Raw genomic sequence first — 27,458 nt, 5'->3', positions numbered from 1 at the left:
ACACACACACACACACGATCATCCTTGAGATGTTTCTGCAGCTTAATTGGAGTCCACCTGTGGTAAATTCAGTTGATTGGACCGGATTTGGAAAGGCACACACCTGTCTATTTAAGGTCCCACAGTTGACAGTTCATGTCAGAGCACAAATCAAGCATGAAGTCAAAGGAATTGTCTGTAGACCTCCCAGACAGGATTGTCTCGAGGCACAAATCTGGGGAAAGTTACAGAAAAATTTCTGCTGCTTTGAAGGTCCCAATGAGCACAGTGGCCTCCATCATCCGTAAGTGGAAGAAGTTCAAAACCATCAGGACTCTTCCTAGAGCTGGCCGGCCATCTAAACTGAGCGATCGGGGGAGAAAGGCCTTAGTCAGGGAGGTGTCCAAGAACCCAATGGTCACTCTGTCAGAGCTCCAGAGGTCCTCTGTGGAGAGAGATGAACCTTCCAGAAGGACAGCCATCTCTGCAGCAATCCACCAATCAGGCCTGTATGGTAGAATGGCCAGACGGAAGCCACTCCTTAGTAAAAGGCACATGGCAGCCCGCCTGGAGTTTGCCGAAAGGCACCTGAACGACTCTCAGACCATGAGAAACAAAATTCTGTGGTCTGATGAGACAAAGATTAAACTCTTTGGTGTGAATGCCAGGTGTCACGTTTGGAGGAAACCAGGCACCGCTCATCAGCAGGCCAATACCATCCCTACAGTGAAGCATGGTGGTGGCAGCATCATGCTGTGGGGATGTTTTTCAGTGGCAGGAACTGGGAGACTAGTCAGAATAAAGGGAAAGATGACTGTAGCAATGTACAGAGACATCCTGGATGAAAACCTGCTCCAGAGCGCTCTTGACCTCAGACTGGGGCGACGGTTCATCTTTCAGCAGGACAACGACCCTAAGCACACAGACAAGATATCAAAGGAGTGGCTTCAGGACAACTCTGTGAATGTCCTTGAGTGGCCCAGCCAGAGCCCAGACTTGAACCCAATTGAACATCTCTGGAGAGATCTTAAAATGGCTGGGCACCGACGCTTCCCATCCAACCTGATGGAGCTTGAGAGGTGCTGCAAAGAGGAATGGGCGAAACTGGCCAAGGATAGGTGTGCCAAGCTTGTGGCATCAAATTCAAAAAGACTTGAGGCTGTAATTGCTGCCATAGGTGCATCGACAAAGTATTGAGCAAAGGCTGTGAATACTTATGTACATGTGATTTCTCAGTTTTTTTATTTTTAATAAATTTGCAAAAACCTCAATTATACTTTTTTCACATTTACATTATGGGGTGTTGTGTGCAGAATTCTGAGGAAAAAAATGAATTTAATCCATTTTGGAAAAAGGCTTTAACATAACAAAATGTCGAAAAAGTGATGCGCTGTGAATACTTTCCGGATGCACTGTATGTAAATATATTTATATATATATATATATATATATATATATATATATATATATATATATATATATATATATATATATATATATATATCACTGTATATATAAAAATGATTTGATAGGGAATATAAGTAACAAGTTGATTAGGTTGGCTGATGATACCAAGATAGGCGGATTGACATAAAATCTTTAATCCATTGAATCATTCCAGAGGGACTTGGACAGCATACAGGCTAGGGCAATATGTGGCATATGACATTTAATGATAGTATTGCATGTAGAAAGTAAAAATGTTAGATTTTAATACACAATGGGAGGTCCAAAAATTGAAAGTATACCTTAAAAGAGAAGGACTTAGGAGTCGTAGTGGACTCTACACTATCAATTACCAGACAGTGTTCAGAAGAAATTAAGAAGGCTAACACAATATCAAGTTATATAGCGCCTTGATGTGTGGAGTACAAGTCACAGGAGGTTATGCTCAAGCTTTATAACACACTGGTGAGGCCTCATCTGGAGTACTGGGTGCAGTTTTAAGTCTCCAAGCTACAAAAAGGACATAGCAGAGCTAGAAAAGGTCCAGAGAAGAGTGAATAAGTTCATTTCAGGGCTGCAGACAATGAATTACAAGGAAAGATTAAAAGAGCTGAGCCTTTACAATTTAAGCAAAAGAAAATTAAGAGGAGACATGACTGAAGTTTTTAAAATTATGAAGGGCATTAGTGCTGTGGATTGAGACTGTTGTTTTAAAGAACATCAAGAACACAGGGACACAGATGGAAACTTGTTTCTCACAAAGATTCGGTATTTTTCTTTACACAGAGAACAACAGACAGACCAAGTAGTGTGATAGACAGGAGGTTATTAGGGACTTTCAAAACTCAATTCTTCTAAACTAACATCAACTTAAGTGGATAGGACTGGCAAGCTTTGATGGGCTGAATGGCCAGTTACCATCTAGATTGTTCTGATAATACCTTCTGTCTTTTGAATTTTTTTTTTTTTTTACAAATGTAGTGAAAGAACAGCAAATTGCTAAACCTTACAACATTGATGAACTCTCAAAACTACATTAAACACAATTTTATTGATTTTCTAAGTTTCTCACAAAAGAAAAAAAAAAAACAGACACCCCCTTTCAGGCCCATTGCCCCAAACCTAAAGCTTACACATATACTGTGTATATATTTATTTTTCCCCACTTACTTTTTCTAGACTTCTTTGTAGGTAGTGGTTGATCTTCCAGAGTCCTAAAAGTTGAATTTTTTTTACTCCTCTTTCTGCTGGACTGTAAAGAGTTAGACTTCAGGTCCACTGAAGATCGGGATGATGAACAGGGTCTGCTTTGAGACGAGACTAAGCCAGTCACCACTCCAGCTTGACATCCATAATGAAGGCTATCCTCCTTGACATTCTCCACACTGGTATGGTTGCACGTTTCACCTCTGACCCATTTCTCTTCAGGCTCTTCTTTAATTCCTACTGATCCCAGTTCAAAATACTCCTCTTTAATGTCCAGGTTCTCCTGTTTAGGGAAGACGCACTCCCACTCACAGTCCTCCTCCTTAATACTTACAGTTATTATCTCCATAATATTTGTGTCAGCCTCACGCAGCTCCATTTTCACATCTATGCAGATGTTACAGTACAGGGCAGCTTCCTTTGTCTCTCTGTGAAAATAAAGCATTTAATTCCAACAAAACTGCAGCATGCAGATCCAAAGACATTTTATTTCACTTTGCAACACCCTCTCAGATAAGGGTTACACTTAAGAGCAAGCGGACAGTAATTTTACTTCACATAAAATGATCATGTGTAAAACAAATTTGGAAGTGTAGTGAGGGTGGAAAAGGTTGGAAAAACATAACCTTCGCCCACAGCAGTAGGTCAGCAATATTCAATCCTTGGGTTAAGCATACAGAGTTGTTGGGGTTATAGAATTGTTTTATCAGTTAGAGGTTTATACAAACTGAGCCACAGGATTGTGTTAAAAACCTGACATTAAGAAGAGGGAGAAGAAAAGTGGTGTTTAATCTGGCGACAAAGACAGACGTAGGAAGCATGCATACGATGTGAGACCATTTGACTGATTGATGCGAATCGGTTCATTATCAGTTCTGCCATTGGCAATGACAGTAACTAAAATTAATTTGGTAAGTCTCTCACTTTATTTTCCTTACCTTTTTTAGTTAGGAGGGTTTTCTGGCCGTTAGACTTCTACCAAGGTAATTGAAGCTCACTCATTTAAGAAACAGAAGAGTATAGCTTTCTAACAAACACATGAATTATAGAAATATGATGACTGAATATATATCAGTACAGAAGACAGGACGCAAGACAGACAACCACAATAGCAAGTAAATAGCTAGTCTCTCCAGTCTTTAGAGTTCTAATTTAGATTGGTACAGTTAAATGTTTTTCACCACCAAGACTCATGTCCAATGTTGTGTAGAGTTGAGTGGTGTTGTTCCAGGATCAAGCAGAGGATTTTTCTCTTTTACGATTGAATGGCTACATGGTCCTTGGTGTGAAGCTGTCTTCCTCAACTCTGTGTTAGGCTTTGTTGTGTCCTCTGCACCTTCATAGACAACAGCATTACTATTTCTAGCAAATGAAGTAAGGCTCTGAAGTGCCCTTCTTGAAATAATGTGGCTTTTCAGTCGTAGTTGTTTTTATCTAAACGTTAAGAACACTAGAACAATCTAGATGAGAACTGGATATTCAGACCAACAAAGCTCACCAGTCCTATCGTCGTAATTCTTCTATAAAAACTTCAAGTCTACAGTAGTTTTGGAAGTCCTTAAAGTCTTACTATCTATCACTTTCCTTGGCAGCTTATTCCAAGTGCCTATCGTTCTTTGTGTAAAGAAAAAAAACGTCCTAATGTTTGTGTGAAATTTACCCTTAACAAGTTTCGAACTGTGTCTCTGTGTTCTTGATGAAATCATTTTAAAATAACAGTCCTGATCTACTGGACAAATTTGCTTTATAATTTTAAACACTTCAGTCATATCTCCTCCTAATCTTCTTTTGCTTAAACTGTAAAGGCTCAGCTCTTTTAATCTTCCCTCATAATTCATCCCCTGTAGCCTTGGAATCAGCCTAGTCGCTCTTCTCTGGACCTTTTCAAGCCCCGCTATGTCCTTTTTGTAGACTGAAGACCAAAACTGCACACAGGAGTCCAGATGAGGCCTCACCAGTGCATTATAAAGGTTGAGCAGAACCTCCTTGGACTTGTACTCTACACATCAAGGCGCTATATAACCTGACATTCTGTTAGCCTTCTTCACAGCTTCTGAACACTGTTTGGAAGTTGATAGCTTAGAGTCCAATACGACTCCTAAATCCTTCTCATAAGGTGTACTTTCAAATTTCTGACCACCCATTGTGTATTCAAACCTAACATTTTTATTTCTTATGTGTAATATTTTACATTTACTGAAATTAAATTTCAACTGCCACAAATCTGCCCCAAGCCTTTATGCTGGCCAAGTCCTTCTGTAATGATTTCATGGATGCCAGATCATCTGCCTATCCACCTATCTTGGTATCATCTGCAAACTTAACCAGTTTGTTAACTATATTTCTATCCAAATAATTTATATATATGTTAAAAATAGCAGCGGCCCTAGCACTGACCCCCGCTGGCCACCACTCTTAACATCGGTCAGTTCTAATGAGGTTCCTCGCATCACCACCCTCTGCTTCCTGTGTCTGAGCCAATTCTGCACCCATCTAAAAACATCACCCTGAACTCCCACTTCTTTTAATTTGATGCCCAACCTCTCATGTGGCACCTTATCAAATGCTTTCTGAAAGTCCAGATAAATAATATCATAAGCTCCACTTTGATCGTATCCTTTTGTTGCCTTCTCATAGAATTCCAACATGTTAGTAAAACACGACCTCCCCCTTCTGACCCCATGCTGACTGTTCAGAATAACTCCTGTCCTTGTCATGTGTTGCTCAATCTTATCCTTAATAAAATTTTCCTGTGATGCAACTTAAGCTTACTGGCCTATAGTTGCTACAATCTGCCCAGTCACCCCTTTTACATAACGCAATATTTGCCATTATTCAGTCTTTTGGAATCTCTCCAGTGGGCAGTGACTTCCTAAAAATGTGTCAAGGGTTTATATCTGTACGTCCCTTAAAAACTTGAGGGTAAATGTTATCTGGTCCTGGTGATTTGCTTGATTTCAGTTTATTTAATCTGAGCAGCACTTCTCCCTCTACAATTTCCAAATCCCTCAGTACCTCCTTAGTAGTCGTGTTTACCTCTGGCAGGTTATCCACTTGCTCACTTGTAAACACCTCAGAAAAATGTAAGTTTAGGGCATCTGCTATTTCATTGTCTGTATCTTTTAATTCCCCTTTACTATTCCTGATGAACTTGACCTCCTCCTTAACTGTTCTTTTACTACTAAAATACTGAAAGAATCTCTTGGGGTCTTCTTTCGCCTTATCTGCTATATTCCTCTCCAACTGTCTTTTAGCCTCTCTGATATCCTCCTTAATGGTTGCCCTCATGTTCTCATACGCTCTACGATTCACATTGCAGTCATTAGTCTTATATGCCTTATACAGCAGTTTTTTTTTTCCTTTGCAGCTTCTTTTTTTAACTCTTTATTAACCCACTGCTGAGTTTTTTTAATTTTCTATTGATTCCAATTTTAGATATGTACCTGCCCTGCATTATATATAAAATGTTTTTCCATTGAGCTTTACCACTACTCCTCAATTGTCTCTACACTTAACAGCTTATCCCGGGTCTATCCTCCTTAGACTTTTCTGCACTTTGCTCAAAATTTGTCCCACCAAAGTTAAACCGGACTTGTTTAGTCATTGTATCGGCATCCTTCCAAAGCACTGAGAATTGTATTACATTATCGTCACTTGACCCTAGTTGTCCAATCACCTCTACACCATAAATTATATCCTGATTATTACAAAATGCTAAATCCAGACAGGCTTCATCCCATGTTGGTGCTTTAACATACAGTATAAAAAAATCAGTAACTGATGACTTCTAAAAATTCCTGCTCTTACATGCTTCTCCATTTATAGGTTATGCCAGTTAATATTTCGGATAGTTAAAGTCCCCCGTGACTATAATATCCCCCTGTAAACTTGCCTTTTTAATATTACTAAAAGGATCTATGTTGAAATTACTGGTCTATAACTTTCCCAAAATAAGGTCCCTTTCCCTAATGCTTTTCAGGTGAAGTCACCTGTCCTCACTAAGACGGGGCTCACCGTTCAACTGAAGAGGACTTCCATTTTACTCTTGAAACATTTTTGTTTCACTCAAATTATTATTTTTCATTTATAAGCATTATTTTGTGGATTTATCTTCACAAACCACATGCTTTGATGGTTGCCTTACCTTTGCAAGCCACTTTGATACTTCAACACCTGCAAGTTTAGTTTTGAGACTTGAACCCTTTCAGACCTGTATGGGCCAAAGCTGGCCAATGGAGCTGGAATTAAGCCCACTGGGTTGAGGCCGCTTTCAGGCAGGCAAGAGAGGCATGGCCTGGTTTGTCCTGGAGGCTTTTGCAAGGCCTCATACTTACTGTTAAAATGGTTCAGACTCCAATTAAATACAACCATGACATCGTCTTTCTAAGTAGGCACTTCACAAATGTGTATAAATAGGTTGTGATAATAAAATGAAACATTTTTGCAGCTTCCATTGACCCTCTTTATGGTAACCGAGATAATATGCAATGTTTCCTCTCCAACGGTCTGAAGCCACTGCATTGCTTTAGGTTTCATATTCTCTGCCCGTCTCTTGTTTCTTCTTCAATCTGTTGGAGCGCCCATCAGTTTATTACAATTTACACACATGTTGTAAGCTCAATGAGATCGAAAGAGGTGGCGTCACAACCAAATGTGACTGAAAACAGACGGAAGTCTTATTTTAGGACAGAGCAGAAGATGAACTGACTTTAATGAATCAAATACCACGGTCTTAGTGAATGGAAAATTTCAAATGTGCTAGCGATAAAAGTCTTATTGGAAGCTTGTTTTAGATTCTTCTTATACGAAGGCATTTGACAAAATGTATGGCAAAGCAGAGACGAGGTCAGGGGTAGGTAATGGAAGTCTAAATACTGGAGAGAAGTCAAGAAAGCCAAATACAAGAAGTTGAAAGGGAGCAAGTAACAGAACATGTTTGTGATATCTAGATATTTTTCCCATAAACTTATAAATTGTATTTTCTCAATCCAGATGATGAAAGCGCTGAACATGACATTGTTAATTAGGGTACTACGGTTAACTTATCTGTTCAATGTCGCACAAAAGACAGATAAAGCAATAGCAAACTGGTTTGGTGATCTCCATTTTTAAGAAAGGCGACCAGTAAGGGTCTTCCAACTCTGGAGCGATCACATGCCTCACCCTCCCAAGTACTTAAGTGTGCTGGAGGGAAGACTCCATCTGATGGTTCAGCTAAAAAAAAAATACAGACGGAACAATGTGGGTTTTGTCCTAGCTGTGAAACAGTAGACCAGCCCTTCTACCTGGCACAGTTGCTGAAGGGTGCATGTGTTTTGTAGATGTCGAAGCAGCATAGGATTGCGTCCTTCAACATGCGTTGTGGGTGAAGTTGCAGGAATATTGGTGAACTGGGCCACACTTGTATGCTATTTGTTCCCAAAGAATACAGCGAGAGGTGTGCCCAAATACTTGGCATTAATCTGAATTTGTTTTCCATGGGTGTCAGACTCCATCATGGCTGTGTCTTGTCACTATTCCCGTTCAAGGTTTTCACAAACAGGAAATCAAGGAGCAGTTGAGGATGTACGGCTGTCCAATTGGGGTGGGGGGCTAGGGGTAGCACTATTGCTTTATGCAGATGCTGTTGTTTTCTTTGCCCAGTCTGGCAGTGACCTTCAGCATGTATGGGAGTGCTTTGCTACTGATTGTGAAGCTGCAAGGATCAGAAATCAGCACTTCCAAGTCTAAGGTCCTGGTTGCACTTTCCGAATCAGGGGGAAAAATAAAACTTCAACCTTACCAGTTGATCTTCATCTCTATCCTCCCCCATGCTCATGGACTGTGGGTAATGACCAAAAGAATGAGATTGTGAATACAAGGGCCCAAAACATGGTTTATTCGCAGGGTGACTGAAACAATATTCCATAATAAGGTGAGAAACCACAGGATAGAATCGCTGCTCTTCTGGGTCATTTTGTGCACGTTGTAAGAATGCTCCCCTAGAGTACTCTGTGCCCAGCCCAATGGACAGAAACCCTGCAGCAGGGTCAGGACATGCTGAAGGTATTCTATCTCTTGGCTGCCTGGGGAAGAACCTGGCAATCCCTCAGAAAGAGCTGGAATCTGCTGCTGGGGACAGGTAAGTCTTGATTGACCTGTTTGGTCTGCCACAACCTCAACCCTCACCAGGAAAGGCAGTTTCAGAAGATTAGATGAGAAGATAGAGATGTAGGGACCAGCAAAATGACATAATATATTGAGGTGTACATAAATATTTCATAATTCTACAAATGGCACAACAGTAGTAAACAGGAAGGGAGCAGGAGAACAAAAAAAAAAACAACTTGCAGCCGTAATCTTAGATTAGACAAGAATACTGATGTGGGTGAATCACCAATCACCTGCTTTTACGATGAGCCCCGATCTCAACACTGGTGTGTCAATTCCCGCAAGATTACTAAATCCCTTCTCTGGCATCATCATCTAATAAAATGTAGCAATACAAATGTAAATATTAAGTAAACCAGTAACGGCGATACCGTGCAGTGAATACACTTGACTTATAGTTTTCCTACTCTTTCTCTGTACGTTTACGATCCGTGAGGTTGATGTGCTTACTGTTTTAGGAGCAGCTTGTTTTCTCCACCCTAGTGGCCCGATTCTTCTCTTCTTTTATCTGGATCTTTACGTGTTAAAACTGATTAAGTCAGTTTTTATGTTGGAATTACTTAGTACGTTTTTCTTAATTTTTCACTTTAGTGTTCAATCTGCCTCAAGAATGATTTAAGATATGAAGTGGTAGGGGAAGTGATGGCGAAAGGTGGGAGGGATAAGAATGGCACCACTATGCATGCACCGCACTACCACCCGCTGCCAAGAGTTGATTCTACAATAAAATAAATCTTAGCCTTAACTTCCTTACAGCTCTTCTACCATGAGGGGTGAACACCAACTCCTCGCCATCAATCAGCATATTCTGACAATTTCGATGGTCATTTTCAACTATTAGCCAGTTTTCCTTTTAATATTCACACTCAGTTCTAGAAACCTCACACTTTCCAATGACATTTGCAGTGGATTTCATTAGCCATAATAGCCTGTCAGATGTCCCATTAGCAATTTTTAAATTTTTTTTTTTTTTTTATTTAGACCCCCCAAACATTAAAGAAAAGGCACTAAAAACACACCACCAGTTAAATAGCTTGAAAATTTGAACCATGCAGGATTTGTCAAATAAATCAACTGCCTACTCCAGCCATCAAATTTAATCAGTATTTAGGTGTGAAGCATAGCAAAAAATGTCACTAAATTTGTGATTTAACAAAAAAGTTCTGATTTTTGTATTATTATATCTACATATATAATTCACTAAGGGCACGCAAGACAGTAAGCGTAAGCAAGACAGAGAGCCACGCCTGCCAACTCACAGAGCCCCGCCCGCCAACTCTAAGACCATGGGATACGCTCGACAGAGCCCTGCACGCCAACTCTAACCCTTTTACCGCGTCATGGGATACGCACGACAGAGCCACGCAAGGCAACTATAACTGTCCTCCTGCGTCCAGCGTTGCTCTCGAGGCAAGTGCACTGCCTGCTCATGTGCCCGCACGCAACAACTCACCAAACACAGCCTCAGTTGCTTTCGTATGTGCAAAAGTCCACATGCACCTCTGAGCCACGTTGACTTTTCACCGCACGCAAGACAGAGAGCCACGACCGCCAACTCACAGAGCCCCGCCCATGGGTTATGCACGAACGAGCCACGAACGCCCACTCTAACCCTCCTCCCGTGTCATGGGGATCGCAAGGCAGAGCCCTGCCCGCCATTCACTAAGGGCACACAAGACACATGCAAGACAGAGAGCCCCGCCCGCCAACCGTAAGACCATGGGATACGCACGACAGGGCCATGCACGCCAACTCCTCTGATGGCCAATGAAGAGCACTGCAAGAAGTATGTACTGCGGTAGGTAGGCCAATGTTATGTTCTTGGACGGGAATGGCGGTATCTTCTTAAAAAGCAGCGTAAAACTGAATGTAATGACTGTGCATGGGGTTTGCAAGTTGACAATGAAAGGAACTGGAATGAGTTTGTAAGTGCTTCTTGAGAGTACGAGTTGTTTTGAAGCATTGCTGGCAATGTTCACGTTGCATAATTCATTCAGTGGAGTGTGATTTTAAATGTGCGTTGAGATCTCTCTGCAGTCGGAACATTTTCGAACAAATAGTGCATTGAAAGACCTGTGTGGAATGCGTTTGTTCAGTGGAGTGTGGGTTTGAATGTGCTTTGAGATATTTCTGGAGCGTGAAGGTTTTTGAGCAAATGTTGCATTGAAATTTCAGAGTGAAATGCGTTTGCAAATGTTTTTCAGTAAGAGAATAGTGGGAAGGTGATGTGACGCAGACAAATGTTTGTGTTGAATGGATTTGCACATGGTTGAGGAGATCTGTCTCTGTAATGGCACTAGACTTTCTGTTATCAGCATTCACCACAACGTACTGGAGTGTAAGACTATCACATCTGCTACCTCACAAACTGTCCTTATTCCCCGGATTTCACTGACCCCATCAGATTCAAATGTGCTTTTTACTTTTACACACAGACAATTTCCTGTTAGATTGTCGTTTGCAATGACAATTAATAAGGCACAGGGCCAAACTTTCAAAAAGATATGCCTGTATCTGCCAAAACCTGTTTTCTGACATGGACAATTGTATGTTGCTCTCACCAGAGTCCCATCTTTTCATTCACTGACAGTTATATCCTCAAACCCTCCCCATTTGGACAACTGTGTCTTTCAGGAGGTGTTCACACATCAATAAATAATTATGCGGCGGGTTGGCTAGTAGTAATATAATAGAAGTGTAGATTGCCCGCCAGGTACATATTCCAGTTATTTTTGGGTACCTTTGTATATATTGTCATAAATATCATTACTGCAAATTTCCTTGAAATATGATATCATTTTGAGGCCTAATATCTAGCCATCACATCAGGATAAACTGATAGAGGAACAAAAAAAAAAACGATCTAGCAAAGCAGAAAGGAGATTCAGCAAGCATGGTTTTAAAAAAGATATAACTACATGTAGCAGCCACCAAATGGACTTGGCTTTCACCTCATCACTATGATCCAGGACAAAACAAAGAAAAACAGCAACAAAACATAACCGGAAAGAAAGCCAAACTGCCTACACAAAGACATCTCACGGAGCGTTAGCATTCATATCCACAAACACACCAAGACAGGTTAGATTTGCCAGTGCTTCTTTAGCAATTGAGGAACAACAAAAAAAACTCACCGAGCAAACACACACAAACTACAAAAGAAGGCCATAAGACCACCAAGGTTCAGTGACCCTAACACCACACATCTCCATTAACTTCCCATTAACTTCTTCACATTTATTACTGGATTGGGCTTTACAACTCAAATACAGGATTGTACCATGTTTGACAAAGGTGAAAAGAAAAACAAAACACAATTCATCGCCTCCTTTATACAGGTGTGCTTAAGAGTTTGTGAACCCTTTAGAATTTTCTATATTTCTGCATAAATAGGACCTAAAAAATCATCAGATTTTCACTCAAGTCCTAAAAGTAGATAAAGAAAAACCAGTTAAACAAATGAGACAAAAATATTATACTTAGTCGTTTATTTATTAAGGAAAATGATCGAACATTACATTAAATGAACCACAGCCACAGTTACCAAGGAATAAAACAAAAGCCACGTGGACCTCAGGGGGACTCCCCCGATAACTTTTCTTATCTGTCCTGTTACACCTGGTGAACAAAAAACAGACCCGATCTAATGTTTCTCAATTATCTTTACCTCTTTTGTAAGTCACTTTGGATAAAAGCACCTGCCTAGCAAATAAATGTGACCATTTAATTTTAAATGGATACAATTTGCCATGTTTGTCCATCAATGTACACTTAAAAAAACCACAGTGACATAGTGAAGAGGTTTTTCAGAAAGTTTTGCAAATCCATTAAAAATCAAAGCTTGAAATCTCTCATTCCTTTAATCGTTTGGACTGTGATGCTTTGAGTCTCATCTCTAAGAAAGTGTTGAGTAGCGAGCAGCAAAATGGAGTGGCACTGTTACTAGCTATGGTGCTAAGGCAGCTATAACAACAATTAAGGGATGAATTGTATACGGATGGGAAATCTGATGCTGAGGCTTTGAAACTTGTATCGTTTAAGTGAAGAACACTTTACTGAAGCGGTGTAGCGAAACTCCATTGCCACATGACTGATGAAGTCTGAAGCTTTGAACATTATTGATCCCCTGGTAGTGCTCTGACTGCTGTCAAGCTTTGTGCTGTCCAACATGCAATGAAAGGGGATGTGAAACGAGTAAAGTATGGATAGACATGAACTCGCTGCTCGTCTCAAATTCAAGCCATGTGCATTCACGCCTGGACAAACTTGTTAAGAAGGCAGGCTCCATTGTAGGATTAAAGTTGGACAGTCTAACATCTGTGGCAGAGCGACGGGCACTAAGCAAACTCCTGTCAATCATGAAGAATCCACTGCATCCACTTAACAGTGTCATCTTCAGACAGAGGAGTAGCTTCAGTGACAGACTTTTGTCATTGTTCTGCTCCACTGACAGACTGAGGAGATCGTTCCTACCCTACACTATGTGACTCAATTCCATCCGGGGGAGTAAATGCGAACATTAATTTTATTTTAATTCTTTTCATTTTTATTACTATTTAATTTAATATTGTTTCTTTGTATCAGTATACTGCTGCTGGATTATGTGAATTTCCCCTTGGGATTAATAAAGTATCTCTCTATCTATCTATCTTTAACGCTTAGTGGAAAAAATAAAAACTTAAACATCAATGAAAATGTCATCTCCAACGAAGCACTTACCCTCTACGTTTCTCTCAGTAATGGGATTCTTTCTAAAGTCGTTCACACTCCACAGCCTTTTCGCTGTGGCACCGCCCACTACAAGGGCAGCAGCATGACTTCAGTTTCCGTCGTCTTGGATGACGGTTTCCTTAAAGAAATGAAATGCAAGATTGAGTCAGGTTATGTACCATGAAAATAGTGATGGAAAAAATGGGGCTTTGAAGAAAATGCAAGAAATGAAACCATTGATTCGGAAAAAGGCTCGTTCTGGTGGCCAGATGGTGCTTCAATAATACCCATCTGTTGGGCAGACAGCCAAGATCGGACACCTTGAAACACACCTACAGAACCTACTTCATGATTTCTTGAGCACACCTGCGGCCATTGTTTATACGTGAACATTATGCTTTTTGTTCATTGTCCATAAACTGTGTACCTGTTCACATACAGTGGATTTAGAAAGAATTCAGACACCCGCACTTTCTGGACACTTTTTTGTGTTTCACTTCCTCCCTTTTTTTCAGGATAGGGTGACTGTTAATAGAAGTCATTTCCCATCTGTTATGCTTCCTCCAAAGCATCACCCTGCATTCTCTACCCTCTCTGCCACTAATGTTTCTGACCTCCTCGTCAATCACCCCTCTACCTGTCCACTCAATCCTCTCCCCTTCAGGCCATCTCCCCCTCACTCATTCCTGCATTTACACATATCATTAACACCTCACTCAGCTCGGGCACAGTTCCTAACATCTTGAATCACTCGATCCGTCCCAAGTTACCAATTACAGGCCTGTCTCTCTCCTTTCCCTTCGTTCCAAAACACACACGTGCCGTTTCTAACCAGACCTTTTTCTTCCTTGTACAGAATGAATTTCTCGATACCAACCAGTCCGCCTCCAAGAGGAACCACTTGACTGAGATGGCCCTACTGACTGTGGTTGGCCTGGTACGATTTGCAATAGAGCTACCAACATGTCATTGGTCCTGATCCTGCTAGATCTCTTCTCTGCCTTTGACACGATCAACTATGATATCCTTCTTTCCACCTTGTCTGACCTAATTGGCATTACTAGGACTGCTCATCGATGGTTTGATGCCTACATCTTGGGCAGATCCTGCAATGTGTCCTGGTGAGGAGAATGGTCAAGAGCACGTTACCAATTACAGGCCTGTCTCTCTCCTTTCCTTTCGTTCCAAAACACACACGTGCCGTTTCTAACCAGACCTCTTTCTTCCTTGTACAGAATGAATTTCTCGATACTAACCAGTCCGCCTCCAAGAGGAACCACTTGACTGAGATGGCCCTACTGACTGTGGTTGGCCTGGTACGATTTGCAATAGAGCTACCAACATGTCATTGGTCCTGATCCTGCTAGATCTCTTCTCTGCCTTTGACACGATCAACCATGATATCCTTCTTTCCACCTTGTCTGACCTAATTGGCATTACTAGGACTGCTCATCGATGGTTTGATGCCTACATCTTGGGCAGATCCTGCAATGTGTCCTGGTGAGGAGAATGGTCAAGAGCACATGCACAGGGGTGCCTCAAGGAACGGTACTGGGTCCTCTACTTTTCTCTGTATACCCTTCCTCACTGGGCTCCATCATCCAATCACATGGGTTCTCTTATCAGTTCTATGTCAAATGATAGACAGCTACACCTGTCGTTCACCCTGTGGATAATGCTGTATCAGCTAGAGTCACTGCATGTCTTACTGATATCTCAACCTGGATGAAGAACAACCATATACAGCTCAGTCTTGCAAAAACACAGCTTCTTGTGATCTCAGCCGGACAGTCTGTTGGACTCCCCATCTCTGTACAGCTTGGCTCACTGTCACTAACACTTGTCAAGTCAGTATACAACTTTGGGGTAGGGATTGATGAGCAGTTATCTTTTTCTGACCACATTTTTCCTGCTTCTCATTTATGCAGGTTCACTCTGTATATCCACAAGATCACACTTTATCTGACAGAGTATGCAGCACAACGTCTGGTCCAGGCTTTGGTCTTGATGCATCTGGACTACTGTAACTCACTCCTGGCAGGAGTACCCGCATGTGCTATCAAGCTGCTGCAGATTGTCCAGAATGCAGCAGTCCATCTTGTATTTAACCAGCCGAGAAGGGCACATGTAACTTTCCTCTCTTCAGGTTGCTACATTGGCTTGCTGTAGCAGCATGCATTAAGTTCAAATCCCTGATGCTGGCCTACAGAGTAGTCAGTGGGTCAGCACCTGAGCATATGGAGACACTGTTGACGTGTATCGTTCCTTCTCACCCACTCAGGTCTGTCAGTGAACAGTGTCTGGTGATGCCGCCTCTACGTGGTATCAAGTCTCTATCCGGACTCTTTTGTAGTTCCCAGTTGGTGGAATGGGCTGCCCACCTCCAAACATACTGCTGACTCTATCAGTGTATTTAAGAAGATATTGAAGACCCATCTATTCTGAGAATATCTGTCGAACTGATTGACGAGAAAAGAAAAACAAATACTATGTTCTGTGATCTTTTGTATTTTTGGTTAACTTATTGTTTAAGTTTTACTGCTTGATTGATTATAATCTACGATTGTAAATTTATTAGTTACTAGACATTAAGCCTGTTACAATAACGGGCACTAGAACAGTAGTGCATAAACATTAGTAGGAACAGTCTATATTAAATGGCAAGGGACCTTCTATGTGGCTGTAATATGCGTCACTGTATTGTGTGCCTTTAATTTTCTTCTCACAGTAATACTGGCGTTGATGTCTGGAATATACCTTTAAATTTTCTGTCACAACAGTGTGCAATCACTGTAGTCTCACCAGCAACTGATGTAATGTGCGGCATGCAGCTGATAAAAGTGCCTGTGGCGTCTCCCCAGCCGCGCATCGCACCGTGCCCCACACATGCGCACTTCACCAGAAGACACACACACACACACACACACACACGGACAACCCTGGACGCACACAGGGGTTTTATTAAAGAGGATTACATCTTTTCACTTTTGGCAATCAACTTTTGTTATCTGTCCAGTTACACCTGGTGAACAAAACAGACCCTGGCCTAATGTTACTCGATTATGTTTACCTCTTTTGTAAGTCACAGTTTGGATAAAAGCATCTGCCCAATAAATAAATGTAACTAATTTTAAATGGATAAAATTTGCCATGTTTGCCCATCAATGTACACTTAAAAAGCCACAGTGACAAAGTGAAAATGTGTTTTCAAATCCATTAAAAATCAAAGCCTGCAATCGCTCATTCCTTTAATCATTTGAACGGTGATGCTGCCAGTCTCACCTCTAAGCAAGCAGTAAAATGGAGTAGCACTGTTAGTAGCTATGGTGCTAAAGCGGCTGTAATAATAATTAAGGGGTGAATTGTATAGGGATGGGACATTTTGATGCTGAGGCTTCAAAGCTTGTACCGCTTTAGTGAAGCACACTTTACTGAAACGGTGTAGTGGAAACTCCATTGCTACATGACTGATGAAGTCCGAAGCTTCCAACATCACTGATGCCCCAGTGCAACTCCAACTGCTGTGAAGCTTTGTGCTGTCTGACAGGCAATGAAAGGGGATGTGAATCAATCGCTTGTATCGTACACAGATAAGATTTTGAAGTAACCATGAAGTCAAGAAGTGCTCGTCGTCTAATAATAAAGTAAATCCTATTCTGCACCAGAACTACTAACGAGCCTTTAATGCTCTAGTCTATCCGATTGTAGGCAGACCTGGATTAATTAAAAAGCAAAATAAGCATAGGCTTAGGGCAATAAGTGAAGGGGGGACATCACAGAAATGTTGGATTTACCATGGACCATATGGTGCAAAACTGAAAATGGTACAGCGAAACCAGGTTCCACAAAAAGGGGCACACACATTAAAAGAAAAAATAAATACATACATATATACAGTAACAAAAATAATAAAATAGTAATGATTAAGGTTAATGACATATAATTAATCTTGGGAATACAACACAATCAGAAGCTGGAGGGCATAAAAATCTCTTAAGTGCTTAGGGTCTCTAAAGGTCTTAGTCTGACTCTGGCTGTAGGCACATTAATTGTTTATTACATAAACGGTAAAAGAGTATAACCCAAACTATCCAGTTAAAACAAAAAAAAAATCAATTTAAATTAATTTATTACCACCTTCTTTTTTTTTTATTTTTTTAAGTATATCTAATGTTTCTTCATGACTACTTGCATAAATCAATATGTCTAGATTAGATCAACTTTATTAATCCTTGGGGCTGGGGTATCTTGACACATATGCAATTAGTTTGTGATGTGCGAGTCCCTGCCTTGCGCCCCAAAACATGACGCCAAGTCTCAGTACCTTAGCAAAACCAGCTTTAATCAGCTTGAAACAGGAACGGCACGGCTATTTATTGTAGTGTGATCTACCACTCTCCGATACACAGACACAGCAATCAGGCAGGGTTATGGCCAAGTAATACCATTCCCTGCATTACCCATCGATAACAGGCACTTATAGCAGGACCACAGTCAGTTCAGATTTACTTTCGCGATGAGCCACTGCAGCTCTGGGAGCCTGTGCTTGCCCCGGCAATTGATAAGCTGTCTTCCACAGAAACAGTGATCGCGCATTGGGACGCTCTTCGGCGTGTTGTCCCAAAAGAGTTTATAAACCTCACAAGTTGAAAGAGTATACATCGCAGAATCAACTTGCCACAACAAATGCCTGACCATTGCGCAAACAGTTTTTTTTTTTGGCGAGTTCATATACAATGTGGTGGTGGAGTGGTAGCTCTGAGGCTAAGGATCTGTGCTGGTATCCTGAAGGTTTCCAGTTCGAATCCCTGACCTTTAACCTGTAATTGCTCCAGGGGCGCGGTACAATGGCTGACCCTGTGCTCTGACCCCAAGGGGTATGCGAAAACTAACATATTCCTAATACAAGAAATTGTATAAGGCGAAATAAAAAAAAAAAAAATGTGTTTATCCAAAGTTGTATCAGTGACAGTAGGTAACGTTACAGTATTTAAGCTTCCTAAACATTGCAGGCACAAAGGACTACACTCACATGAGAATAATGGTACCTGCCGGCCGATTAGAGAGCAAGTATGTATAATACACCACAGCATCATTACATGGATCAGTCCTTTTAACTGATATTGATGTGAATGTCCGGTCATATTGTACAACTTGACATTCTAAATAAAGGGAAATAATCTGCAGCAGTGACATTGGGAGATTGTGCCAGTCACAGACAACTGCAGTTTTCATTTTGGTTGTTAAGGTACAAGTTCAAGTTCACAGTACTATAGGACTGAGGAAGCACAGTAGATAGAAGAACAAGAGTACCAAATAAAGTGATCATAAACAAAATCACAGGAATTGCAAAATACAATACAATAAAGGCAAAACACACAGTAGCCAAAGGAAAAAGGGTACAAGATAATCAAAAGTGACTATAAACATCATTTAAAGTGAAAACCGTAGCACAGATGGCCAAATACAAAAGGGAAAGTGCATAGGTATGAATGTCTGAGGTCTGATGTGGCCATGTATTACACTGCTTGGGTGCCTGGTTCAACCTGATGACCGCAGCGGAGTAGAAACCGTATTCTAGTCTGGAGGTGCAGGCCATGATAGCAGCAGGTCAAACAGACGGTGACTGGGGTGGGATGCGTCTGTGAGAACATTTCTAGCTCTGTGGAAACAATCAGCGCTGTAAACGTACTGATCATAAACCAGAGCAAACCCACAGGGACCCATGTGCAATCTCCACGCAGGGAACACCCAGGGCGCTACCCTCAGAGTTCTTAATACGAAGCAGCAGCCCTACAACTGCGTTACCGTGCACCCAATTTATTCATTAACATACTGTATTTACATTAACTGTGGTCTTATAAAATAGTATACACAAAAATATATATCCACAGGGGTTGGGCTGGCCACCTCTTAAACTCCACCGAATGTTAATATCACCTCAAGTTTGCATTTACTAAAGTGTCATTCCCTCCATTCTGCTTTCACTCCGGAGCATGGCCTAATTAATCAATCATATTAATGATCATGATGATGATTAGCTGCTGAATATTCAAAATGGGCATATTTAAGGCCTGACATGGTTACTGGTGAGAGGTGACGGGTGGCAGATAAAAGAGTGTGCCGAGCACCTAGCTTTAAGTTCATTAGAGATTTCTAAATGAACTCACTGTGGGATCTGTACGGATCCAATTTTTTTAGTGTCTGCCGTTTTTGCCTTTCTAACGTAAGCAAAATGTAAGTATAGAATTCAAGCAAGGCTTTATACATGATGCCCCTGGTTTTAACTTCTCTTTGTTTGTTTAATCTGTTAACTGCTCCTATATTGTGAATTCTGTAACTGCTCAAGGTGAAACTCCGGATACAAAGCTTACTCCGTGGACATCAATTAAAGTTGTTTGGGTTGTCTGATTTTGCTTATTTAACTCACAGGATTCCATATATCTGGAATATCTGCAAAATAAACATATACAGATTAATCAACAAAGTTTATTTCACCTTATCTCAATGAGACATCTTCAATTTCACTGACTTTAGCAATCACAATCACAGAGGGGCTGGGAAATCGCACTCCAACCTAATTCATCTCTGGGATGCCTTTGTGCAAACCTCGCAGCGGTGGAAAACGGAGTGGAGTCAAAGGAAAGATGAAAGGCTGCAAGCTGTAACCCCAAAGTGGACATTGAGACGGGCTGCTCCGAGTATTTCAGAGACTGATGATCTACTGGGATTTTCACACGCAACCATCTGCAGGGTTTACAGAGGAGGGTCTGAAAAAGGGAAAATATCCACTAAGCAGCAGAAAATGCCTTGTTGATGCAGGAGAACGGCCAGACTCATCTGAGCTGATTAAATAACCACTCGTTACAATCAAGGTATGCAGAAGAGCAGCACGGAATACACAACACTTCGAACCTTGAAGCAGAAGGGCTACAGCAGCAGAAGACCACACCGCACACCACTCCTGTCAGCTAAGAACAGGCAGCTGAGGCTGTGGTTCACACAGGCTCACAAAAAACTGGACAATAGAAGTCTGGAAAAACATTGCCTGGTTTTATATATTTTTTTTTTCCCCAAAAAAACTACAAAGGAGAGAATGCCACTTCGGTTGTTAATGCAAGAATGAGACTCAATTTTTTTTTTCCATTTTCAAAGATTTATCAAATAGCAACCCGAAAAAAAAAAAACAGAAAACTCCAACAATACTTCAAGATGTAAACTCCGCACCTCACAATTCCATCCTGAAGGATGGGACTCGACCATGAATAAATGGGCACAGGGTGGTCCAGCCCTCTGATACTCCTATTTGATGTGGCCAAGGCACATAACTAAACGTGAATATATTAACACAAAAGCACACAATACACACTCAATGATCAATAAACAAAATAACATTCAAAACCAAACACACAAGAGGGGTAAACATTCAGTACATCCAGTAAACAAACATGCAATATACAATAAAAATGACAAGGACTAGAGACAAAACCCCAGATAAATCAACACACAAATGACACTCTCCAGTTCTGTCTGGCCATAGCAGCAGCAGCATTTTATTTCTATAGCACATTTTCGTACAAATCATGTAGGTTACAATGTTTTACAAGATGAAAAAAGAAAAAATATAAAAATAAAATGAGACAATACTAATTAACAAAGAATAAAGTAAGGTCTGATAGTCAGGGAGGACAGAAAAAAAAAAAAAAAAAAAAAAACACTCCAGAGGGCCGGAGAAAAAACAAAATCTGCAGGGTTCCAAGGCTACGAGACCACCCAGCCCCCACTTACAGCATTTGTTATGCCATTTTTTCTATTGATGTCCTGAACCACCCTGTGTGCAGACCACTGCCCTGTGCGACCACAATTTGGTGCTCACCTCTCTGTCTGGCACTTTTGAACAAGTCCCTGGTGTATGCGGGGTTGCAGCAGGGCAACAGCAGGTTTGTCACTGAATTGGTAGTCTTGCAAGTTGTCCAAGCTGGTCCAATAGTTTAAATTCCTGTTCTTGCTACCTGTACAGTCTCTTCTGGCACTTTAGCTGCATAACTGCCCAAACTTTATAATGGTGGATATTTCTTATTTGTGTTATGGTTGAATACTTTCTGTAGATCACATTAGGTGAGCCTGAAGTCGCTGATCTATACGTGCGATTCATCTCACTCAGGGCCAGGCCTCATTCAGGACTCACGATGTCAAGTCTTGATTCAATTGATTCTGGCGTATTACTTGATGAGCATTCAGCAGTTTTCTACTGCTCGTGTCCAGTTTATGGAGAGATATTTGGAATCATAGACTGGCCAGAAAGCAGAATGTCAAAACAGGGGTTGCCAGTTCATTTGTGGCTTGGATTGTTTTCATGGGCTGCTAGGAAAGCCTCGGGTTTTCTTAATTCAACAAAAAGGGCACCTTTTAACCCAGGGAGCTGTGTGGCCAGTACAAGTTATTTTTTGGGACCTTTTTATACAATAATAATAGTTTGGCCTTGATGAGATTTGTTATAGAGCTTGTACAATGAAGCCAACCATGTGAGGATACTCCTCAATGCTTCAGTAATTAGGCAGGCAGCTTTTTGACTCCTTTCTTCCCTCCAGTGTGAATTCTTGAGTGTCTACAAAGAGAACTTTGGTGACAGAATTTTTTGTCACATTCCAAACAGCAATATGGCTTCCCTGAAGTATGAGCGTGAATTCTTGTATGGACCTGGAGATTGCTTTTTCTTAAAAACTGTTTGCCACATTCAGAACAGCAGTATGGCTTTTCCCCTGTGTGAATTCTTCTGTGTGTCTGAAGACTGTGACTTTGTGAAAACTGTTTGCCACATTCTAAACAGGAATATGGCTTCTCTCCAGTATGAATTCTCATGTGAGTGTGAAAATTGCCAATGAGAGAGAATTGTTTGCCACATTTAGAACAGCAGTATGGCTTCTCTCCAGTGTGAATTCTTCTGTGGTTCTGAAGACTGGAATGTTCTGAAAACTGTTTGCCACATTCTAAACAGGAATATGGCTTCTCTCCAGTATGAATTCTCATGTGAGTGTGAAAATTGCCAATGCGAGAGAATTGTTTGCCACATTTAGAACAGCAGTATGGCTTTTCCCCTGTGTGAATTCTTGTGTGGATCTGAAGATGGCTGCTACTTGAAAATTGTTTGCCACATTCCGCGCAGCAGTATGGCTTCTCTCCAGTGTGAATTCTTCTGTGGGCCTGAAGACTGTGACTATGTGAAAACTGTTTGCCACATTCTAAACAGGAATATGGCTTCTCTCCAGTATGAATTCTTCTGTGGCTCCAAAGACTGGAACTTCGTGAAAACTGTTTGCCACATTCTAAACAGGAAAATGGCTTCTCTCCAGTATGCATTCTTGTGTGAGTGTAAAAATTGCTAATGATAGAGAATTGTTTGCCACATTTAGAACAGCAGTATGGCTTTTCTCCTGTGTGAATTCTTGTGTGAGTCTGAAGATGGCTACTTCTTGAAAACTGTTTGCCACATTCAGAACAGCAGTATGGCTTTTCCCCTGTGTGAATTCTTGTGTGGTGTTGAAGAGAACTTTTGTAACAGAATTGTTTGTCACATTCCAGACAGCAATATGGCTTTTCTCCAGTGTGGATTCTCATGTGGACTCGAAGATTGCTACTTTTTAAAAATTGTTTGCCACATTCCGAGCAGCGGTATGGCTTCTCTCCAGTATGAATTCTCGTGTGAATGTGAAAACTACCAATGTCAGAGAATTGTTTGCCACATTTAGAACAGCAGTATGGCTTTTCTCTAGTGTGAATTCTTCTGTGGGTCTGAAGATGGCTCCTTCTTGAAAACCGTTTACTACATTCAGAACAGCAGTGAAGTTTGACTCCTGTATGAAGTTTAAAAGAAAAAACAAAAGCTTATTTTTCAAACCTTTGCCATATTATTGACATTAAGCCACGATATTAAACAAATCCTGGTTGAATTTATCAACATGCTTTTTAAAAGCATAAAACAATCCTGCGTATTACAAATACTCAAGACACAAGCAGAACGGCCGTAGGCAAAAAGTGTCAGTAGTAAAATGAGCAGATCACGTATGATTGACAAACTGTTATTTGATCACATTTTAATAGCTACATTACTGATCTCCATCTTCACAGTCATAAAATATTCTTCAAAATGACATATTGCTCAACTTTATATCTTTATGGAAGGATGTGATTTCCAGTTATGATGATATTGAACAGTAACAGTGTGCCATGCTGAGCATGTGAAACACACCATTAATAACCATAATATACCCCCAACATTTGTCCACAATTAGAATAAATCCACTGGAATGCCAAGTGTAAACAAAATGGCGGATTTAATCACCAAATTAAAATAACTGAATGGATAGAGCAACATTAATGTACAGACAAAGTGCTACAAGGGTTTGGGAGAATGAATGAATGAATATATATATCTATATTAATAAAAGGCAAAGCCCTCACTGACTGACTCACTCACTCACTCATCACTAATTCTCCAACTTCCCATGTAGGTAGAAAGCTGAAATTTGGCAGACGTATTCCTTACAGCTTAATTACAGCTTACTTACAAAAGTTAAGCAGGTTTCATTTCGAAATTCTACATGTAACGGTCCTAACGGTCGATAACGGTCAACAACATCCGCCATGTTGAACTTTCTTATTTATGGGCCCATCTTCAAGAAATTTGGTACACGGGTTCCCAACGCCAACTGAATCCTACTTACGTACATATATACCTCCATAGCCTGCAGCTCTGTCACAGTGTGAGGCGGCGTTGGGTCCTCCATCCCAACGCCTCCCACGTTGTTGGCTGCCTGCCTATATAAGGCCGTCCGTTGCTCCAGTCTCTTCATTCCCTTCCTTGCTTCGCCACGGGATTCATGTCTCCCTACTGATAACTACAGCCTTTTTGTTTAATCCACGGCTTCTCCGCTGTTTTATTGTTTGTTTATTACAATTATAGTTATTGTGTAGGTATTTTACACTTACTTTACATTGCTCAGGTACCCATTTCCTTTATCATTCCAACCCCCATTACAATGTCAATCGAGATGATCACTATCGATCAAAAAACTGTCACTTGTCGAGTTGTTTCCATGCCCGGAGATGGCACCTGCCTTTTCCATTCTCTTCGTTACATATTGCACGGCCATATCAGGCTCACTCTTGATATCCAGAGGAACATTGTGTCTTATGTATTGAATGACTGGGACAGGTTCAAGGTGTGGACTGATGACAGTACAGGAGATAATTATACTACACAGGAGCACTAGAAGAGTGAAATGCTTAAGCCCTTCACCTATGGTTCTGCATGTGAGTTGATGGCTGCCGCTGAATTGTTCGGTTGTCGCTTTCAAATGTACCGAAATGGCCAAATATTTTACACCTTTCGACAACCGCCAATGCCTCTTAAACATCTTAGATTCACAGGTGACGATTTCAGTAGTGGACACTTTGATGTTTATGAATGTTTGAACTCTCAAAAGCTGGATGTGATTTTATCGCTGAAACCGGTTGTATGCTTACAACGCTTGACAGATGCCGAATGTCACTTCAACACAACAAATCCTGCAAATACTGTCGTAATTGAAACAAACCATGAAACTCAAACTGATTATGACAGCAGCAATCCAAGCTGTGAGATTTGAGAAAAGATTACTGTTCACATGGCCAACTGTACGTTACATGCTCAAGAGTAAGCTCAGCGCACAGCTTGGTCATATTACAACCGGAGGGCCAAACTCACAATGTGGTATACAAACAGATCCTTAACAAATAATTATTGGCATATTTTCCCTCAGTTTAAAAAGGTAAAATTTTCTTCTTAATAAAAATTTTAATGCAGTACTTCGGCGTATATATATACATATATATACACATATATACACATACATATATATACACACACACACACATATATATATATACATACACATATATATATATTAAATATATATATATATACACATATATATATATTAAATATATATATTAAATATATATATATATATATATATATATATTATATATATATATATATATATATATATATATATACACTAATTAAAGGCAAAGCCCTCACTCACTCACTGACTCATCACTAATTCTCCAACTTCCCGTGTGGGTGGAAGGCTGAAATTTGGCAGGTTCATTCCTTACAGCTTCCTTACAAAAGTTGGGCAGGTTTTATATCGAAATTCTACGCGTAATGGTCATAACTGGAAGCAGTTTTCTCCATTTACTGTAATGGAGATGAGCTTCAACGCCGTGGGGCGGAGTTTCGTGTGACATCATCACGCCTCCCACGTAATCACGCAGTACATAGAAAACCAGGAAGACCTCAAAAGCGCTGAAGAAAACATGCATTATATAATTGAGAAGGCAGCTAAACAATAAGAAGCGGCGAAAGTGACATATACAACCATATTCATGAGTTCTGCTACTGGAAACAAAGCACGATGTAAACCTACACTTTAAATTAAGTTCATAGACAGGCTGCGCTGGCGCTTGTAATTTAGTGCCTGCCCATATAAGGCCGTCCGTCAGCGGCAATCCAATAGCAAACTGCCACTAAATATTCACGGGTGAAGGACTGTGCTTATGGAGAGGAAGATGAGATGGTCAGGGTGGTGTTTGACACAAACTCAGCTAAACTGCGAGAGAAAGTTTTAAGTGCCAGGACTAAGGTAACATTAAATACAGCCATGGACATAGCACGAGATGGCACCAGCACAGCTGGGAACCTTCGATGCATGTACACCGAGTGGCTCACGTGAACTGACGAGTGCACAGATAAAAGCAACAGTTCCAAAGAGCGCTGAACAAAACCGAATTACACAATTGAAAAGGCAGCAAAAATATGAAGCGCCTGATACAAGCATATTCATAAATCCAGCTACTGTGGAAACAAAGCACACGTGGAAAAAGTCAATGTCCCGCTAAAGGAAGACAGTGTAAAAAAACCGTGCATGCAGTGTGTCAGGTCTCAGATAAAGAAGAAGACGAGCTGTTTATTGATGCAGTAAGAAACGAATCGATGAATGAAACCTGTCATCTTTACAACGATTGACAAACACGGAATGTAACTTGAACACAACACATCCTACAAATACGAACCTGATTGAAAGAAATAATGATAATCAAATCCTTGATGACAGCAACACTCAGTAACACTCACAAAACAAATACTGTATATTGACAGTCATGTTACGTTATTTTTAAAATGTTCCCTTTTCTTTTCTAGCTTTTTAACACACTACTTCTCGCTGCGATACGCGGTATATATATATATATATATATATATATATATCCCGATCTACATACTCGAATAATGGATACTTTATTCGCCATCAATGATTGTTTTGGTAAAGCCATACTCAGTGTATTCATTAGATGAACGGTAAAAAGTAAGAGCGAGGGAGGATGACTTATTGAGGCATGCAGGCTGTAGGCGTCAACTCTATCTGAATTGCGATCACATTTGAAAAATATATCTTTTCAAGTTCTATTTAGTCCATATGTGTCAAACTCAAGGGCCGCGGGCCACATCCGGCCCGGCAGATCATTTTATATACTGTATTATTGTTATTAAAGCCCGGTATATGAAGCGCTGGTAACACAATAAACTACAGATCCCATAATGCAGCGCTTCAGCTGCCTTGCCGAACACTTACCGCTAATCAAGTCTAGCTTATGATGCTGCAAGTTATTGCGAAGCTAGCTCACACGATGCTGAAGAGAAAAGTTGATTCTGAAAATAGAGCCTTTAAAACCGATGGGAGGCTGAGTATATGTTTACTGAACCCGTGTGTCTCATTTGTGGAGCTAATGTGGCTGTAATTACAGAATTTAATCTAAGACGGCACTATGAGACAAAACATCAGGGTAAACTGAATGCAATGCAGAAGATACAGAAAGCAGAAGAATTAAATAAGAATCTGACACTTCAGCGGACGTTTTACCGTGCA

General features: G+C 40.6%; 1 protein-coding gene across 3 annotated transcripts in view; it reads right to left on the bottom strand.

Annotated features, from left to right (window-relative positions):
• LOC120533277 (gastrula zinc finger protein XlCGF26.1-like) overlaps positions 1–27,458 on the bottom strand; it is a 72,960-nt gene that overhangs the window by 13,730 nt on the left and 31,772 nt on the right. For 2 of the 3 annotated variants that reach the window (XM_039760090.1, XM_039760091.1), the window contains exon 3: positions 21,225–23,345. In XM_039760090.1, the coding sequence (XP_039616024.1) occupies positions 22,045–23,345 (1,301 nt within the window). In that variant the 3' untranslated portion in view covers positions 21,225–22,044. Of the gene's footprint in view, positions 1–21,224; positions 23,346–27,458 lie in introns of those variants that run through there. The other variant, XM_039760092.1, reaches the window with a different exon arrangement.

The sequence above is a fragment of the Polypterus senegalus genome, chromosome 8, assembly GCF_016835505.1.
Source record: "Polypterus senegalus isolate Bchr_013 chromosome 8, ASM1683550v1, whole genome shotgun sequence".
NCBI lineage: Eukaryota > Metazoa > Chordata > Cladistia > Polypteriformes > Polypteridae > Polypterus > Polypterus senegalus.
Note: the sequence above shows the minus strand (reverse complement) of the source record. Positions and strands in the feature narration are given on the sequence as shown.